This window comes from Triturus cristatus, chromosome 4_2 (assembly GCF_964204655.1).
Source record: "Triturus cristatus chromosome 4_2, aTriCri1.1, whole genome shotgun sequence".
Classification (NCBI taxonomy): domain Eukaryota; kingdom Metazoa; phylum Chordata; class Amphibia; order Caudata; family Salamandridae; genus Triturus; species Triturus cristatus.
Window position 1 is genome coordinate 37,420,770 of NC_140586.1, and position 17,359 is coordinate 37,438,128.

Below are 17,359 nucleotides of genomic sequence, written 5' to 3' on the forward strand. Positions count from 1 at the left end.
TGTGAACACAAAACTTAGAATTCCACTGTGAGAAAGTGTCATCTTTCTTGCATGGTATGCCCCCACTTTTTGCTGAATTGCTGAATGTACTTTGACTGAGTGTGCCCTGGGCTCCTGCCAATCAGGTGCCCAGGGCCTATGTTCCTTCCCTAAAAACTGTGCTGAAACCTAAAACCCAAATTGGCAAACCCTGGCCACATGTCAGCCCCTGGTAAATGGTACACTAGGTACCAAGGGCATTGTGACCAGGGAAGGCCCCTAAGGGCTGCAGCACTTATTGTGCCACCCTTAGAGGCCCTGTACCCTGACACAAACACACTGCCCTTGCAGGCGGAGTGTCTGGGTATAGAACAAAACAGAGAGTCGACATGGCACACATCCCTGTGTGCTATGCCCACAACACACACTGCCCTGGCATACATCAGCCACCCCTCTAGCTTGGTGCCCTATGCCAGTGGTGTGGGTACAGGAGCATGAGCCCTGTGAGCCTACAGTACCCAGGTCCATTCCTGGGCACTGTAAGTGCAGTGCTGCCATTTAAGAGTATATGGTGCTGGGAGATCGTCAACACGAACTCCACAGCACCATGATGGCTCCACGGAAGACTGTGAAGTTTGGTATCAAACTTCTCAGCACATTAAACCCGCACTGATGCCAGTGCAGGATTTAATGTACAATGCACGACAAAGGGCATCTTAGAGATGCCCCCTGAACCTAACCTACAATCCATGTCTTGTCTGAGGGGCTGCCTAGGCTGCCACACAGCAGAAATGTTGCTGGACCCCTGGGTAGAGAGCCATCCGCTCTCCTGGGCCTGCAACAATGCACATCCTGGGCGAGGTGCTAGGTCTCCTCCCCCAGGATGGGCAGGGGAAGCTTCAAAGGCATGCCGCCTTTGTGAGCTTCTCCAGGCCACTTGCTGTACTCAGCAACTGGCCCCTACCGGTTCCAAACCCCCATTTTGGCGGGAAGACTGGCCGGAAACCCCAAGGAAGGACAGGGGGTGTGCCAGCCTCTGCCAACCCCACCCCTCAGGTGGGGGAGGCGAGGTGAAGCACATCTCTGGGCTCTCGCCATCTTGAAGATGGGGAGCCCTGCCCAATCAGGACTAGGCCACTGCCCCTCTCCCACAGGAGTGGCGCAGGATAGGGGGTGTACCCACCCCAGGGCAGGGACCCAGTGGTCCCTGTCCTTTACCTACTTGTAACGCCCCTAAATTCAGTATTTAGGGGCACCCTGAACCTTCCTTCCTCAGATCCAGATTCCGAAACAGCAAAGAAGATCATGAAGCAAGAAGATCTGCCGTGCAGCTGCTAACAAGAGGAAGACACCAACTGCTTTGGCCCCAGCCCTACCGGCCTGTCGACCCTCGAACCTGCTCCTGCTAAATCCCGGCATCTCCCGTGGCCAGCAACCTCACAAACCCCGGAGGACCTGGCTACCTTGTGACTCTATGCATCTGGGACTCCCACAAGCAGTGGTACTGCTCAAAGCAAGTAACTGACCCCTGGCAGCAGCCAGGAACCGCGAACCTTGCACCCTAGCCTGGCCTGTGCTGGAGTGGACAAAGACCACGAGGACGTCCCCCCGGCGACTGTGACACCGAATCCAGCACCCAAGGACCCACCTCGACGCTCCTGATGACGCCTACAGCCTCAGAACCAGGGACCCCCCCCCCCCCAACCGCGATAAACAGAGGGTAAGATTTCCCGACACCAAAAGGCACCCCTGCACATGGCGCCCTGTGGCCCCTTGTGCCCAACTCCTGGGTACCTACCTATCCTCCAACTACCCAACTTACCTCTCGAAGTGGTGGTCGCACCTGAAGATTCTTCGTCCCCGAGCTTGCAGCCTTTGTTCGTTCTTGAGTTTCTCCATTGCAATCCATTGAGCGCCCGACGGCTCAAAAGCACCCTGCACCCAGCCGCCAGAGTGGCCCTGGCCGTGCAACTTCTACTCTAACCTACTTCCCCATTTGCCCTGAGCAAGTGACCAGGAACCCTGCTCCCACAGCCGCGTGGCCTGCTAGCCAGCAGCCACCAACCAAGGGCCCCCTGCCTCCAATAGGATAACATTGGGCCTACCTCACTCTGCACCCGGCTGCCCCTGTGCCGCTGAGGGTGTAACAACTGTACTTACCTGACCCTGGGAGACCACTGAGTCTATGCCCAGAACCTTTACTCTGCCAGTCGAGTACTTACCCAAAAGCCGATAACTCACTTTTCTTCCATAGGGTAATATTGACTGGTTTCACTTGAAAATTCTTCTAAGTGTGGAGTTTCTAAACTTTAAAATATTCACCTAAAATCAACCGAGTAACGAAATCGAAAATGCTCGCCTGCTATTAGGAGAGATCCCAGTGCTGGATCTTGGTGCCCAGCACTGACCCTGAAAAGTAATTACAACCATACTTACCGCTAACTCAATTTTCTCCCATAGGAAACCATTGACTGTTTTTCTGTGAAATTTCTTCAAAGTGTCGATTTTTGCTAACTACAAATATTCTTTAAAAATCGTACCAACTGTGAAAAGGTAATTACTTACTTGTTTTAGATAGATATCCCAGTACTGAGCCTAGGAGCCCAGCACTGGATTACAAAAGTAACGAGAACATACTTTACCTGCAACTTGAATTTCCTTCCATAGGATAACATTGCCTGGTTTTTGCTGAAAAAGTGTCGATTTGGAAACTTACAAATATTCGTTAAAAATCGCCTGAATAACCTAAACGCATTCTCTCAACTGCTTACAGGTGGTACACTAGTGCTGGATCCAGGATCCAACACTAAGATAGAAAAAGTAACAATAACCCCACTTACCTGCTAAGTGAATTTTCTCCCATAGGATAACAGTGGTAATTTTATTAGAAAAAGTTTCTAAGTGTCAACTTTTAAAATACCAAAATATTGCTTAAGAATCACAACACTAACTAAAACGTATTTACTCACCTGTTTCGAGGAACTGTCCCAGGACTGAATCTAGGATCCAGTCCTGGAGTTAGAAAAGTAATCCTAAAAGTAATCAATTGCATTTACGTAGAATTTCCCATTGAGCTTAATGTATAATTGTGTTTGAATTGTGTTTCAAATTGCAACAAACTGTAACTATTGCATTCAAAAGACTATTGCCTATTGAAAAGTATTTAACTAAAGCATCTCATTCTGAGAAAGTATATTTTGATACCTATTGTTGGCTCTAAAATAAAACAACCATATATTTTAATATACAAACCATTGGCCTAGAGTTCAGTTACTGAGTCTGTGGAACTATTTGCTGACTGAGTGTGTACAACAAATGCTTTACACTGTCCTCTGATACTGCCTTACTGCTCGACCAAGCTACCACTTTAGAGAGTTAGGTTAAATCTAACTTTAGCCTCTGCCAAACCTCTGGGGACTGTGGACTCTGTACACACTGTACCAATTTGGGAACAGTATATACAGAGCCACTTTCCTACATCCACCATCTTGGTTTTTGGTGGAATTAGGCTCACTGGGTCAGGGTTATGCCCACTTCCCACAGGAAATGGTTATATAGGGGGTGTAGTTGACCTAAAGGTAAGTAGCCCATTGGCTATTACCTATCACTACCTTTAAGGTTTTTCTTGACCGTCGGGGTCACTAATCTTGCTTTGAAAGTTTCCTTAAAATTGTCAGGGGCATATTCTAGCATGCCCTTCAGCATGGGTAAAAATTATTTTCAGACTTTGAGGGTACCTCCACAAGAAGTTGTCCTACTTCTGTGTGACATGCATGACCATATTGTGACATGCTGCAGTCCTCTGAAAAAAAAATGATAATATGACTTGGTGTCAGTTGTGGCACTCACTGGGTAGTGGTCTAGACCAGGGATGCCGGGAGGATCAGCCATATAGTCATCCCAGTAATCATTAGTGGGGCCTTCACCTAAAGGCTGGTCGTAAGGGCCAAAGGGACCATAGGGACTACCTGGCTTAGTGTATGATAGAGGGGCCCTCTCTGTCAGAGGCAGTGGGGGGTGGTGTGCATGAGCATGGTGGTGGGAGAGGCATCAATGGTGGTGGAGGCAGAAGTGGACTGTGTGATAAAGAGGAATGGTGGATGTGTTACGCGGTTCTACAGTGGTGGGAGGGTGGCCTGGAAGAAGGTTCCCCCTCGAAGGCAGTTTCGACAGGATTTTGCCTGTAACTGCGTGGACAAACCGATGCTTCTGTCTGGCATCAAAATCTTGTTGGAGCCTCAAGGATCAGAGTCTCAAGGTGCTCATCTCTGGGAATGGACGAGGCCTCAAAGTCAACTTCGCTCTCGGCTTCGAGGAGGGTTTTAGCGTCAACAGGGTATTGTGCATCTGCCCAATTGAGCCTTGCGTGCTGAATTTGAATGGGCCCACTTTTGCCTCCCTCGCATCTATTACTGCTCCTAAAAAGTGACTCTACTGGGCCCGGTGCTAGCGAGGATTTGCTCATCAGGATGGTGAGCCTTAATGATCTGAAAAGTCTTACACAGGTTATAATCAAGTTTTCTGTAGAGGCACCATTCAACTGTCTAGGTATGGATATACCCGGTGGCCTGGATGTCAAAAGTGAGTGGCAACTTGTGCCAACACTTAGTAAATATCTTGCGAGCAGATTGGAGGCAGAAAGGGAGTACATAAAGCTGATAGTGGGGACTGGCACTCCTGAATCTGAGGTACTTTCAATGCTTTCTGTGGATGGGTATATGGAAATAGGCATCTTTGAAGTCTAGTTTTGCCATGTACTCATTCCTCATACGTGGTTGCCATACCTATGGATCTTGTCTGTGGTGATCTTTACCCATTTATTGTCTGCTACCTGCTACCAGGACTGAGATCTTGTGGATTCTGTTTCCTGGAAGCTGTCAATAGCGTTGACTATCCTGATTCTTTATTTGTCCTCCTCTATGGATTTAGACCCAAGGATTAGGAGTGCAGCTGTTTGTAAGATTGTGATCCATAAAAAAATGTAGATATGACCGGGTTCGTATAATGGTTAACTGTAAAATGATACGACCCACAATATGAATATGATCTTCCAACTGCCCCAACACAAAATTGAGTTCTCCTCTGCTGTAATGTTCATAGAGATCTTGCAGTCTCTACACCTGCTTTAATATTTTGGAGAGCTTTTTCCACATGTTTGCTGAACAATAATGGTCCACCAAACTGCCCGTCCATAATTTGAATTTTTAAATCCATCTCAGAAGCCTCACCTCAATCATGGAAAGCTTTATCTGAAAATGTCCTGTAAATCTTACTGTCTTTGCATTAGTGACCTGGCTAGAAGCAATAAACACACATCTTGTGGGGATCATCTGTGAAAACCCTTGTTTCCCACAGGAGTCACAAGGCTTCCTTTTGAATTTTCCATATTTAGTCCCCCCCCCCTTTTTTTTACTAACCTAATTTTATTACATTTAGTGTAACACAGCATCATCCACCAACAGTCATACACTGCCATCACAGTAGCGTCATAGTGCACCAGTGAAGAACCACAATCCTTTTGGACAATATTCCATTACAATGGTAGCTCCTGAAAGGCCCACCACCCACCCCATATCTTATCGTGCTTCTGGGGGCAGCCCCTCACCTCATATGGAAAATGCTACTTACCAGTATGCATCTGTTCTTGGCATGTAGAGCTGCAGATCCTCACACTTGCATTAGATCGCCATCTAGTGTTGGGCTCGGATGCTTGCACCTTGTTGTTGTCTTGGAAGAATTCTTTGTAGTCACAAGATAGGGGACTCCTCCCTTAGACAATAGTGCGCATGGGCATCGACTTCATCCTTAGATTGTTTTTCGCCATGATGGGAAATGATGAAGTTAGTAGAAAGAAAAAGATGTCCATGTGTGTACATCTAAAATAGAACTGGAACAGATACAGGTCCCGGGGAGGTGGGTGGGCGTGAGGATCTGCAGCTCAACATGCCAAGAACAGATGCCTACTGGTAAGTAGCATTTCCCATTCGAGTCATATGAGCAGATCACACACTTGCAGAGACTGTACAGCAGTATCTCCCCTAGCGGTGGTCACCTGTATCGGTTGCAGTAGTTTGAAAGAGTTTTAAGAACAGCTTGGCCAATAGAAGCTTGCTGCTTGGCTTGGACATCAACACAATAGTGTTTAGTGAAGGTGTGTTTTGTAGACAGTGTTGCTGCCTTACAAATGTCTTCTAGGGGAATGTTCCCTAAGAATGCCATAGAGGCCCCTAGTTTGCGTGTGGAATGTGCCCTAGGGGGGAATTGTTAATGTGCGTTTCGCTTTCTGGTAGCATATTCGGATACATTTAACGATCCACCTTGCAATCCCAGCTTTGGAGATGTGATTACCCTTATGCGGTGGGGCGAAAGCTACGAACAGTTGTTTTGCGAAAGGTTTTGGTTCTGTCAATGTAATAAAGCAGGGCTCTTTTTACATCTACAGTGTGTAGAGCTCTCTCCGCTACGGAGTCCGGGTTTGGAAAAAACACTGGTAACTCCACTGATTGGTTAAGATGAAATGGAGAGATGACTTTAGGAAGGAATTTTGGGTTTGTTCTGAGAACCACCTTGTTACGATGTAATTGTAAGAATGGTTCTTGTATGGTTAAAGCCTGGATCTCACTTACTCTTCTAAGAGATGTGATGGCAATAAGGAAAGCTAATTTCCATGTGAGGAACTGTAGTTCGCATTTATGTAAAGGTTCAAAAGGGGGTCCCATGAGCCTGGTAAGAACAATATTTAGATTCCACACTGGAGAGTGTGGTAACCTAGGAGGAACGATTCTTTTCAGGCCCTCCATGAAGGCTTTAATTGCAGGGACTCTAAAAAGTGACAAGTGTTGTCTGTTTTGCAGATAAGCAGCAAGTGCTGCTAGATGTAAACGTATGGATGAGTATTCTAGATTACATCTTTGCAAGTGCAGTAGGTAGCAAATTATATTTTGGATGGAGGCATCCAGTGGATCAATATGGTTGTTGGTGCAGTAAATGGCAAATCGTTTCCATTTTGCAGCATAGCAAGTTCTAGTAGTAGGGCGTCTGGCTTCTTTAATGATGTTCATACAGTCCGGTGGTAGGTTAAGGTAACCTAACTCTAGGACTTCAGGAGCCAGTTCGCCAGATTCAGCTGACCTGGATCTGGATGTCTGATCTCTCCATGGTTCTGCGTTAGCAGGTATGGGGACAGGCGTAGTTTTTGGTGCGGAACTAGTGAGAGTTCCAACAGTGTTGTGAACCACGGTTATCGTGCCCATGTGGGAGCTACTAAGATTAGTTTGAGAGACTGTTGTCGGAGCTTGCGTACTACTAGTGGAATCAGTGGGAGTGGCAGAAAAGCTTACGCAAATCTGCCTGACCAGTTCATCCATATCGCATTGCCCTTGGACAATGGGTGTGGAAACCTGGCAGCGAAGGTTGGGCATTTTGCGTTTTGGTGTGTGACGAACATATCTATGTCTGGTTGACCTCACATCTGAAAAAATGGTAGAAGAACTTGGGGGATGTAGTTCCCATTCTTGAATCTGTTGTGTCTGTCGACTTAACAGATCCGCAATCTGATTGAGAACTCCTGGAAGGTGTTCGGCAAGTAGATATATATTTTGTGGGATGGCCCATCTCCAAATGTTCTGTGCGAGCTAGGACAGCTGCAGAGAATGTGTGCCTCCTTGTTTTTGTATGTAGTACATGGCTGTCATGTTGTCCGTGCGGATCAGGACAGCTTTGTTTTGTACATGTACTTGGAATGATTTTAAAGCTAGAAATATTGCTAGTAGTTCCAGGTGATTGATGTGGAGCACTTTTTGTTGAGTGGTCCACTTGCCTTGGGTTGTATGTCCGAGGAGATGGGCTCCCCATCCTGTGAGTGATGTGTCTGTCGTGAGTACTATCTGTGGAACAGGTTCGAGGAAAAGCCGCCCTCTGGACACGTTTTTTGTGTTCCACCACTTTAGAGAGCGATGTGTGCGGCTGTCTACCAACACCAGGTCTGTAAGTTGTCCTTGAGCCTCATTCCACTGATGTGCTAAACATCCTGTAAGGGGCGCATTTGAAGTCTTGCATAAGGTACAATAAAAATGCAAGATGCCATCATGTCTATGAGTTGCATGAACACTCTGGCTGGGAGAGAGTGTTGGGCTTGAAATTTTGTGATGAGGGTCTGTATGCTGGCTATCCTGGCTGGACTGCCGCAAGTTGTGTAATGTTTGAATGGTTTGGTGAGTGTGTTGAACACACTGGTTGAATGACTTGGCTTTTATTAGCCAGTCGTCCAGATATGGGAAGACGTGGATCTGTTGTCTTCTCAGATGTGCTGCTACTACCGCAAGACATTTTGTGAATACTCTGGGTGCGGTGGTGACTCCAAATGAAAGGACTTTGAACTGATAGTGTTGTCCGTCCACTACAAACCTTAGACACTTCCTGTGAGCAGGATGTATGGGAATGTGGAAGTAAGCGTCCTTGAGATCTAGTATGGCAAGGAAATCGCCTTATTGTAGCAGCGGGAGCACTTGTTGGAGAGTGGTCATATGAAAATGATCCGAGTGTATATATAGGTTGAGGGGTCTGATGTCGAGTATCGGTCTTAGAGTCCCGTCCTTTTTGGGTATTAGGAAGTACATCGAGTAAACCCCTGTTCCTTGATGTTGTAAGGGAACAGGCTCTATTGCGTGCTTTTGAAGCAGTGAGAGAACCTCTTGTTTTAGGAGCGTGAGATGATCTGTGGACATTGGACGCTGCTTGGGTGGTGGTGTGTGTGTGTGTGTGTGTGTGGGGGGGGGGGGGGGGTAGCTGTAAGTTCCAGGCAGTAACCATAAATGAAAAATCTGTCTTACCCACTTGTCTGTTGTGATGGAATTCCAGACAGGTAGGAACTGTGATAATCTTCCCCCGACCGGAGTGGAATGGTCTGGGGGGAGCGGAGGGAAGTCACTGTTTTGTAGTGGGGGAGGTGCGAGTGTTATTACCTCTGCCTCATCCTTTATTGTTATTCCCTCTGTATCCGCCTCTAAAATATCCTCTATTGGGGATGTTTGTGTAGTGGCTTTAAAAGAAGATGAGGTGTCTGCGCCCGTGTTTTTGGAGGCTCCTCTATAGAAGGAGCGACGAAAGGAGCCACGTGTTTGTGGAGACTGTAACGCTCCCATGGACTTAGCAGTATCAGTGTCTTTCTTCATCTTTTCAAGTGCAGTGTCTACAGCCGGGCCAAAAGTTGTTCTTGGTTGAACGGCTGGTTAAGAATGGTAGTCTGGACATTCTGCTTAAAGCCTGAAATGCACAGCCAGGCATGTCGTCTAAGGAGTACACTGGTATTGATGGATCTAGAGGGAGTGTCTGCTGCGCCAAGTGCGCATTTAATTGACGCGTTTGAAATTAGCTTGCCCTCTTGGATGAGATCATTTGCTTGGGTCTTATATTGGTCAGGCAAATGTTGCAATAGGGTTTCCAGTTTGTCATAGTAGGCCCTATCATTCCTAGCCAGCAGTGCTTGCGTGTTGGCTATGCACCAGTGATTGGCTGCCTGCGCAGCTACCCTTTTGCCAGAAGCGTCCAGTAATTTGGATTCTTTATCCGGGGGTGGCGCATCCCCGGAAGTTTGTGAGTTGGCGCGCTTTCTAGCGTTGGAAACTACTTGAGAATCCAAAGGCAGCTGTCCTTTAATGTAAGCAGGGTCTCCAGGGGCAGGTCTATATTTCTTATCGATTCTAGGGTTAAGAATCCTGGCACGTACGGGATCTTTGAACACTTCAGGGGCATGCTTAATGACTCCCTTGATCATTGGCAATATTTGGCACTGTTCGAATGTATCCAAAAGGAAGTCCTCCTCTGCTGTGTCTGAGTGCATTGTGACGCCATGATAAACGGCAGCCCTATTAAGCAGTTGTCCAAAACCAATGCTATCGTCTGGGGGAGATGGTTTTGAGGGGTATGGCTGGGGCCTTGGGAGGTCTGGCAGATCTGTTGGGTACTCCCAATCATCTTGTGGTGGGTCGTCTGGATCTGTGAACAGGTCATTTGGGTCACCCCCCACCCCTTGGTCATCATCATCATCATCTGGAGGTGGTGTATGTGGTGGAGAAGTTACAGGCAGAGGTGGTATAATAGATTTAGGGCGAGGAGGTGGGTTAGAAGGAAGTACAGGAGAAGAAGGAGGCATAGGTGATGTAGCAAAGTCCTTCTTTTTCACAGGCACTGGAGTGGCAGGTGCTGTGTCTAACTTCCTCTTCTTACATGGCACAGCTGTGACATGTCCTGTTTCAGGATTAATATAAATCTTTTCCTGCCTAGGATCGACAGAATCTGGGTGAAAAAGTTCCTCTTCCTCGGGAACCGCCTTCGGTGCCAATTTTTTCGGTTCCGAACGTGACTGGTGTTGAGTTTTATGGACTTTGGCCTTAGGAGGCGTGGTAAAGTCCTTAGGCTTGTCTTTTGGCTCCGAGGGTCTTGGTTTCGGAGCCGAAGCGGGATCTTTAGGCTTGGAAGTGTTGGAAACCGGCTTATCTACGGTCTTTGAGATTTTCGGAGCCGATTTGCCTTTGGAGGTGGAAGGCGTCAGAACCAATTTCCGAGCAGAGTGTTCCTTTGGCTTCGGTGCCGAAGGCTCCGGCGGGACGATTACGTGAGGTTTGCTCGGTCCCGAGCTACCGGAAGGCTTGTCTTTTTTCTTCGGAGCCGGGCCTGGAGGCGGGGCTTCTGAAGTGTGTTTTCGGTCGCAACTGGGGCCAACAGGCGAAGTCTTGACCAGTGCCTTCGGTTTTGGTGGTGGGGTTGAGGGTAGGGGCAGTAGTACTCACTCGTTGACCAGGAGTGATGGGGTCTTCTGAGTCGTCTGCCTCTGACACGATTTTGAGAGCTTCGGAATCTTCTTCTGGGACATCCAGGCCTTCGTCGAAGATGTCCTCTGGTTCCGGAACTGATCTCTGCGCCATGATGTGACGTTGAGCCCTTTGATCTCGAATAGTCTTCTTCGATCGAAAGGATGCGCAGGCTGGACAGCTGGACTCGTCGTGTTCAGGTGAGAGGCACAGGTTGAAGACCTTGTGATGGTCACTGTGCTGGAATTTTGCCCCACACTGGGGGCATTTTTTGAATGGCATCCTTTCCATGCGCCGTAGGCCTTACGGCGTGGATAGGCCCAGCGGCCCGCGTCGACGACCGGAATCGAGCCGATGAAAGGAGCGTCGAAGATGAACATTTTCTAAGTCAATCCGAAGAGTTTGTGGAAGTTTTGCGCGTCGAAAAAGTTTGAAATGGAGATTTTGAACCGGACCGCAAAAATTGCATCCGAACCCAATGGCGGAAAAAAACAATCTAAGGATGGAGTCGATGCCCATGCGCACTATCGTCCAAGGGAGGAGTCACCTATCTCGTGACTACAAAATCTTCTTCCAAGACAACAACACTAGATGCCGATCTAATGCAAGTGTGAGGATCTGCAGCCCATATGCCTCGAACTTTTGTTTTTCTTGGCGTACACACCAATCAACTCCTTTCCTCCAAGATGCCAGAAAATGGGGCTCTGGTCATTTCCAAACACAGGCAATGTCCCTCTTACTAAAAAGGCATCTCCTATGAAGATCCTTTCGGCTCTAGTAGGGCCATCCAGGGACCCTAATAAATGTGGCGTCCCAGCACTTCAGAAAGCTCCCGTCCCACCCCATCCCAGAAGGATGTCAAGGCAAGATCAGACCATATGAAAGAATTCGCTGGCAGGGAAGGAACATCTGGTGCATGAGGCTTGAGCTGCGAGGCCCACCTGCTGTAACTGCAGGGGGAGGGGGGAGAGGGGGTTGAGGACGAATAAAGCACGTACCTGCTGTGAAGCAAGAGCAAATCTCACCTTTAACACGACATGCTGTAGAAATCTGAGTGGTAACTTTTGGAAGGGGTGAAGTAAACTACACTCTCACCTCATTGGTTGACGTTTGGTTCTTTTCCAATAAAGGGACAGTTTTGAGGGCTTGCAAAGCAGGCAGTGCCTTGTACTGATATTGTAAAGTTACAGAGGGACTCCCACTTCAACATCGCGGAATGTGAAATTATGAAAGCTCTAATGCAGGAGAAACACCTAACAATTTACAAACAAAGGTATCTATGAACCTCCACTATTGCTTTGAGTATACCACAAATTTACTGATCAAATACTCACATCTGCAGCGAGCTGTTGGTTGCATTGATAAGGCCAAGGTCTTGGGTCTCTCCCAGTATCAGCAAGGCACACTTTTCATGACCCTAGAGAGCACAGAGAGATATAGAAGATATAAACACAGACAAAAAAAATCAAACATGATGCTACAAAGTCAGTGGTCATACAACACCTAGAGCACTCTGCAGGACGCTACAGCCCACAAATTCTGAGTCTTGAGGACACAGCTTAAAAGACTGAAATGAGGGTTCCAATTTGAAAGATGTGTGGTGAAACAGAGATGGGGTTATAGCCAGATGCCCAGAGACTTAACTAAAGGGGCGAGAGTGGAGAACTCAGCAAAGTAAATTTCTGTTAAACAGTTATGGCTATGTGTAAATTCCAGGTTGCTACAAAAAACAAGCACTGAAAATGCAATAGGTCTCGCCTTTGATTAAGTTAAAGCCATTTGCTTAGCTAATGGTATTGTATAGCAAAGCAAATGGCTTTAACTTAATGAAAGGCGAGACCTATTGCATTTTTAATGTTTGTTTATTGTGTTACGTATAGTGTGAACGGAGGAGGGGGGTCTGATCCGCTTCAGCGCATTTCTGGGGTGTGAACCACAGCATCCTTAAAAGTGAGGCTCCTGTACAGCGTTATTTTCACGCTGTGTTTGTGGCGAGAGAGGAGAAACAGTAGCCGGGCCACCAGAAATTGCTGATCAAGGGCCAATGGTCAAATGAAGTCAACAGACTGGCTGTGCCGCGGCTTGACTCTAGGCTTTTAAAAAGGCCTAGAAGCCGAGCTGCTGGAATTACTGCCGTTGATGATACGATTAAAGTGAATCACGGGTCAATCTCTGGCATGGTCTTTCACATTTTACCTCCGAAAAGAGAGTACGCACTTGTTTTTTTTTTTAAAGGTCACTGTACGCGGGGCAGGAGCTTTGTGAGCGACATGAGAGAGGGGATACTGTTCAAGCATTTGAGGGATTGGCTTTGCGTTGAAGAGCCCTTTAATGTACACTTCCCAAGCTATCTCCCCGAGCCAAATCGATGCACTCGGCAGAAAACATGCCCACGTGAACACAGTGCTCCTAATAGCCTTCATTCTGCACACCCCAAATAGGTTTTAAACCCACACTATATTGGCTTTCTGAGTCCAACTCTCTCCAATAATTTTTTTATCACTGCAAGGACAAGACCAGAAAATGTATGCAACATATTCGGGAAACTGAAACTGCCTGCCCCGACATGACTGCTGGTAAAAAGAAGTACTCGGTCTGAATACTTATTTGACTCTTCTATGCTGCTCTTACCCACAGTCCATTCATGAGGTTGTGAAGAGCGCCACTTTGATTGCCCACATGGAAAGTGACAGTTGTCTCTTTCAGCGTGAGCACCAGGTTGTACTCTGTGTGCGGTGCTTTACCATGGGGGTCCGTTGGAGCAGAAACCCACTTTTAAATGAAACGCTGGTGATGCAGCAGATGGTGGACTGAACAGCAAATAAACAGCCATGTGTCAGTGGAAAAGGCAGCCAAATTGAAGGGTCTCGAATACAAGCAAGACTGCTCCTGGCTGGAAACATCGATATCGCCTATGGTTTTGAGAAGCAGCCTCTAGGTGTTAACATTCGCACGTGAGCAGCATTTTCTACATGAAGGATCAGGACACGAACAAACCGCGAGAGGGCGTGTTGAAGGCAAGCCTGTGCTCCGACTCAACGACCTCATTCGACCCCAACGCACCTATTACAATATCTATAATTAAGGACCACCGGTGGGCGTCGGGGTGCTGCAAAAATCAGATGAAGCATGCGGAGGAGTAACAGATACTGAAGGGCAAATAAAGTAACAGCTAGGTTAACGCAGGTTTTTAAAAGCGATCCTTTAAATCCAGAAATGTCAAATGACGGACCAGAGACCTTTCATTCGATGGGTTGTTCCTACACTAGAAGCCCGGGGGCAATTTAAAGTCCCCAACTACCAAAATTAGAGAGGTCTGAAAAGTGCCAAAACCGCTGTCCAAAATCCCACTCAAAGGTAAGCCTGGTTAAAACGGTAAAAGTACTTCCGCTATTTAATTACATTTTCGTAACCTTAACAAGGTGGGAGAAAGGAATATGCTACTTACCAGTATGCATCTGTTCTTGGCATGTAGAGCTGAAGATCTACACACTTGTGCATAGATCACCATCTGGTGTTGGGCCCGGATGTTTGCAGTTTGTTTTTCCTCTTGGAAAGTCTTTGGAAGTCACGAGGTCGGTGGCTCCTCCTTTGGATCGTATTGCGCATGGGCTCCGGCTCCATCCTCAGATTGTTTTTCGCCAGCAGGGAAAGATGGGGCATAGTTATAAACAGTGAAGATGCCCATGTGTGTGTTATCTAAATAAGATAAACTGGAAAAGATACAGGTAGCCGGGGAGGCGGGTGGGCGTGTGTAGATCTGCAGCCCTACATGCCAAGAACAGATGCATACTGGTAAGTAGCATATTCCGTTCGAGGCATATGAGCTGCAGATTACACACTTGTGCATAGATTATATAGCAGTACCCACCGTTAGCGGCGACCACCCGTATCTGTTGCAGTGGTTTGAAATAATGTTTTGAGTACAGCCTGGCCCACACTAGCTTGTTGCTTAGTTTGTACATCTACACAATAGTGTTCGGTGAAAGTGTGCGGTGTTGACCATGTAGCTACTTTGCAGATATCATCTAATGGGATGTTTCCTAGAAAAGCCATTGAAGCCCCTATTTTACGTGTAGAATGGGCTTAAGGGGGAACTGATGGCGTTCGTTTTGCTTTATGGTAGCAAATCTGAATGCATTTGACAATCCACCTAGCTATCCCCGACTTGGAGATGGGGTTCCCCTTCTGTAGTGGAGAGAAAGAGACAAACAGTTGTTTGGTCTTACGGAAAGGTTGTGTTCTCTCGATGTAGTAGAGTAAGGCTTGTTTGACTTCTAGTGTGTGTAGAGCTCTTTCTGCAAGTTTGTGGTTGCGAGAAGAATACTGGTAGTTCTACAGATTGGTTTAGGGGAAAAGGAGAAATGACTTTAGGGAGGAATTTTGGGTTGGTACGGAGAACAACTTTGTTATGGTGCATTTGTAGAAAAGGTTCTTCAATGGTAAATGCTTGCATCTCACTGACCCTTCTGAGGGAAGTGATGGCTACGAGAAAAGCGGTTTTCCAGGTTAAAAATTGGAGTTCACATTTGTGCAATAGTTCGAAGGGAGGCCCCATTAGTCTGGTGAGAACGATATTTAGGTTCCACACAGGTGAGGGTGGCACTCTGGTGGGGAATTATTCTTTTAAGGCCTTCCATGAAGGCTTTAATGGCAGGTACTCTAAATAGTGATAGATGTTGCCTGTTTTGTAGATAAGCTGCTATAGCTGCGAGGTGTAGTCGAATGGACGTATAGGCTAGATAACACCTTTGTAGGTGGAGTAAGTAGCCTATGATGTGTTGAATGGAGACGTCTAGGGGATTGATGGTGTTGTTGTGACAATAGACAACAAAACGTTTCCACTTGGCGGCGTAGCACGCTCTAGTGGTGGGTCGTCTAGCTTCCTTGATGACGTTCATACAGTCAGGGGGAAGATTTAGATAACCGAATTCTAGGACTTCAGGAGCCAGATCGCAAGGTTGAGCTGAGCTGGGTCCGGGTGTCTGATCTCTCCATGGTTCTGGGTTAAGAGGTGTGGAGAGAGGCGTAATTTTTGGTGCGGTACTACAGATAGTTCCAGCAGTGTGGTGTACCACGGTTGTCTGGCCCAAGTTGGAGCTACTAGGATTAGTGTGAGGGAGTGTTGCTGTAGTTTGCGTACCACTAGTGGAATGAGTGGGAGAGGCGGAAAAGCGTACGCAAATCTGCCTGACCAGTTCATCCATATCGCATTTCCTTTGGACAATGGGTGTGGATATCTGGCGGCGAAGCTTGGGCAGTGGGTGTTTTTGTGGGTGGCGAAGAGGTCTATCTGTGGATGCCCCCACATCTGAAAGTACGGGTGTAGAACTTGTGGGTGGAGTTCCCACTCGTGGATTTGTTGTGTTTGTCTGCTGAGCAGATCTGCCATAGTGTTTTGGACTCCTGGGACATGCTGAGCTAGGAGAAAGATTTTCTGGGGTATGGCCCATCTCCATATGCTCTGTGCTAGCTGAGAGAGCTGTGGAGAGTGTTTGCCGCCTTGTTTTTGAATATAGTACATGGCTATCATGTTGTCTGTGCGGATTAGGACTGCCTTGCCTGAAATCTGTGTTTGAAAAGATTTTAGGGCTAAGAAGATTGCTAGTAACTCCAGATGGTTGATGTGGAGTAACTTTTGTTGAGGTGTCCATGTGCCCTGCACGGTGAGATGTAATAGATGAGCTCCCTAGCCGGAGAGCGATGCGTCTGTGGTTAGTACTATCTGGGGAACCGGGTCCAGGAACGGTCGACCTGTAGAAAGGTTTGTGGTGGTCCACCACTGCAGAGAGCGATGGGTGCGACCGTCTACCAACACCAGATCTGTTAATTGACCCTGAGCCTGGTTCCATTGGCGCGCTAAGCACTCTTGGAGAGGACGCATCTGGAGTCTTGCGTGAGGTACTATGAAGATGCAAGAGGCCATCATCCCTATTAGTTGCATAGACACCCGAGCTGGAAGGGAGTGTTGTGCTATGAATTTTGCGTGTAGAGCCTGAATGCTTGCAATCCTGGCAGGATTGGGGTAGGCGAGCGCTTTTGAGGTGTCTATAGTGGCACCTAGATATTGTTTTATGTGGGATGGTTGTAGATGGGACTTTTCGTGGTTTACCGTGAAGCCTAGCTGGTGAAGTAGCTGGATCGTGGTGTGTGTGTGTTGTACACACTGATTGTATGAACTGGCTTTTATCAACCAGTCGTCTAGGTATGGGAAGACATGAATGTGTTGTCTTCGCAGATGTGCTGCCACCACTTCTAGGCACTTGGTGAATACTCGTGGTGCGGTTGTGACTCCGAACGGGAGCACTTTGAATTGGTAGTGTTGGCCGTCCACTACAAATCTGAGGTACTTCCTGTGAGCGTTGTGCACTGGAATGTGGAAATAAGCGTCTTTTAGGTCCAAAGTCGTGAGGAAGTCGTTTTGGGAAAGCAGCGGAAGTACCTGCTGAAGCGTCGCCATATGAAAATGGTCTGAGTGCATGTATTTGTTTAGGGGCAGAAGGTCTAGGATGGGCTGTAGAGTCTCGTTCCTTTTTGGTATGAGAAAATATAGGGAGTAGACCCCCATA

General features: G+C 47.3%; 1 protein-coding gene across 2 annotated transcripts in view; it reads right to left on the reverse strand.

Moving 5' to 3' along the window:
- ANKRD52 (ankyrin repeat domain 52) overlaps positions 1–17,359 on the reverse strand; it is a 260,465-nt gene that overhangs the window by 57,812 nt on the left and 185,294 nt on the right. For both annotated transcript variants that reach the window (XM_085600316.1, XM_085600315.1), the window contains exon 26: positions 12,125–12,207. In XM_085600316.1, the coding sequence (XP_085456442.1) occupies positions 12,125–12,207 (83 nt within the window). The remainder of the gene's footprint in view (positions 1–12,124; positions 12,208–17,359) is intronic.